At 50.4% G+C, this 2,927-nt stretch overlaps 1 protein-coding gene across 1 annotated transcript; it reads right to left on the bottom strand.

Annotated features, from left to right (window-relative positions):
• Positions 1-353: 353 nt before the first annotated feature.
• On the bottom strand, positions 354-2,858 carry LOC107301880 (regulator of nonsense transcripts 2-like; the record flags this gene model as incomplete). Its single annotated transcript, XM_015831045.1, has 3 exons — positions 354-539; positions 1,554-1,670; positions 2,745-2,858. Coding segments are annotated over 3 exons (417 nt in total), but the record flags the coding sequence as incomplete, so codon positions are not given.
• Between the last annotated feature and the right edge of the window lie 69 nt (positions 2,859-2,927).

The raw sequence follows: 2,927 nt of genomic DNA, 5'->3' as shown, positions 1-2,927 counted from the left end.
GTCGAGGACTAAACCGGTCGTAAGTTGAGGACTACCCAACCGGTCGTAAGTCGAGGACTTTCCCTGCCCGGGAGCGCCGCACATGCGTGGTTCCGCCCCCTGCGCCGGCCGAGGCGTAGCTGGCAAGCGGCAGAGACGGAGCAGGCCGACCACCAGCTGGCCCAGCCCAAGGGAGGTAAGGCACCCGCCGGAAAAGGGGAAAAAATGGCGGACAGCCTTGCTTGGCGACCCCCGTGAAATGGTCCATCGACCCCAAATGGGGTCCCGACGCATAGGTTGAGAACCACTGCCCTAAACTAAGGGCTAATCTCTCCCCACATCGATCACGACTGCAGAAGAAATATACGAGGAACCTTTTCAGTGGTGACTTTGGAGAGGTCCTTATAGAGCAGCTTCCGAATATATTCCTGGAGAGGAGGGCGCTTCCTTTTGACCGTCTTCTCCGCGGGAGGAGGGTTGCAGTAATAGTAGGCGTTTTCCACCATCGTGACGTAGCGCGCGTCGAGATGCATGGCCTGCTTCTTCCGCATCATTTGTTCCTAGGAACAAGAGGTGAAATCATGCAGGGCAGGGAAGCTACAACGTCGTATCGCTCTGCGAGTGAGATGGAGGGGGTTCCGAATTTGATACATGAAATAAATAAAACTTTGAACGAGACCCTGGTTTTGATAAGCTTCTCTAACCAAGTCAGCATCTTTAACTGCTGAGCCATTGCGCCCCCTCACTCATTTACCAAGAGGTATTAATTCTTTCAGATCCTGAAGCTGAAGCTCAGACTTTGGCCACCTAAAGAGAAGAGAGGATTCCTTGGGAAAGATCCTGATGTTGGGAAAGACAGAAGGCAAAAGGAGAAGGGGACGGCAGAAGAGGAGATGGTTAGATAGGGACATTGACAAAATGAAGGTGGGTCTGGGCAAACTCTGGGAGACAATGGAAGACAAGGGGGTACCTGGTGTGGTCCATGGGGTCGCGAAGGGTCAGACTCGATGTAGCAACTGAACAACAATTAATTTCTTAACTTGCACCCTGCCAACTGTCAATAAAAGTGCAACTCTTATGAACTCAGCCGGAGGGCTGATAATATAGGAAGGACATCTGCAATTTTACTTCCAAGATTACTTATTTCACGTGCCCTCAAACCAACTATCCAATTATAATATTTCACTCCAGCCCTAGAATTAGTTTCTGCATTCACCAGAATGATCCATAATATGAAGAAAGAAAGAAAGAAAGAAAGAAAGAAAGAAAGAAAGAAAGAGGGAAGGAGGGAAGGAGGGAAGGAGGGGAAGGAAGGAAGGAAGGAAGGAAGGAAGGAAAGAAGGAAGGAAGGAAGGAAGGAAGGAAGGAAGGAAGGAAGGAAGGAAGGAAGGAAGGAAGGAAGACCTGTACCTGAAGAGATCTTATTGGTGGGGCTGACCCACTGCAAATTCCCTAAATAAATCCGAAGACCCTATCGTTTCTGTGAAGAATATTCTTCTTCCGTGAAAAAGAATACACACCTCAAGAATATTTACCATTAGAACAAAGTTATATATGGATAATATAATTCTTACCAAAAGAACGCTGGTCCTCAAATGGGAGTCTGGAGACCTGAAGAGGAATCTCCCACAAGTCTCTAACAAAGTGCACGCCATTTCAATGTGGTGATGGGAGAAGTCAGACAGAAGCATCTGTGAAAAATTTGCATCACCGTTTAAAGGTATTTCGTGATGAAACAATCGTGCGCCGTCAGCGTGCTTCATCCTCTGTATTTCTTTTACATCTCAAGAAAGCTTATTTTGGGACCCAAGTAAAATGTGGTGCTGCAATGCATTTGCATATTCTATTCCCATCTGCAATACTAAACCTTAATTTATTTATTTTTTAAAAAAAACCAGAAATGTTTAAATGATAAAGCATCTGTCAAGACGTCCTCCCTGGAGCCCAGGAAAAGAAGCCAGCAAGCAGGAACGGTTGACAAACGGCTTTTACTCCGTGGGAAAAAAAAGTTAGCGCTGGGAGTGAACTGCTCCCAGCACTTTACATAGCCTCTCCGCGCGCATGCCCCACCCCCCAGCCCACAAGCCACCATCTGGCCTGCATAGTTCAAAAAGCAGTCAGCCGGGACATTGCTTCTTTTTCACGTTCCGGCTGGCTCACAGGCAGGCGTCCAGAATCAGGTAACCCCTCCCCCCTGTCCTGCCGCCTCCTCCGGCACCGCGCTGCTTTGCGTCCCACGCCTCCGTGTTCCAAGCCTCCGAGGTGATGGACCGTTGGCGTGGTCCCCACTGGCCGCTGACACGCTCCTTGCCGGCGAACGTGCAAGTCCCGGCAATGGCTCCAGCCGATGAGGCGGCCGGTCGGGAATCCGCCGTGGCGCCAAACTCCTGCGCCCATCAGCTGGCGATTCCCCGGACCTGCGCCAGCCAGCTGGGTTGTCTGGCGACAGCTCGGGCTGGTGAGGAGGGCGAAGGAGAGGCTGCCGCGGCACCGAACTCCTGCGTGCATCAGCTGGCGACCCCCCGGACTTGCGCCTACCAGCTGGGCTGTTCGGGAATGTCGCCGGCTGGCGTGAAGGGCGGGAGGGAGGCGGTGGTTCAGCAGACGGGTTCCCGTCTGCCCGTGAATGTCGGGCCCGCGGGGCTCGACAGCATCATTACAGACAATTCTAATTACGCACATCCTCTTTCACAAGCCTATTTTGAAGCATAGTCACCTCTAGTTAGTCGTGATGAAGGGACAGGATCCGATCAATAAACACTAACCTTTAAGCAATGCAGCGTGTCACTTTTGGAGAACATCTTAAACTTAGTTAGCTCGCCAATGAATCTCACTGTTTTGTTCTTCGTCTCAATGTTGATCTGGTCCTTCTTTCTCACCTGAAGACAAGATCGTGGTTTATTTTCAAGATATTTTGTTACACATAAACAGCCACAAGTTCAGTCAAC

This window comes from Protobothrops mucrosquamatus, unplaced genomic scaffold, assembly GCF_001527695.2.
Source record: "Protobothrops mucrosquamatus isolate PMUCROS unplaced genomic scaffold, P.Mucros_1.0 scaffold18670, whole genome shotgun sequence".
Lineage (NCBI taxonomy): Eukaryota > Metazoa > Chordata > Lepidosauria > Squamata > Viperidae > Protobothrops > Protobothrops mucrosquamatus.
This window is presented reverse-complemented; position numbering and strand designations above follow the sequence as displayed.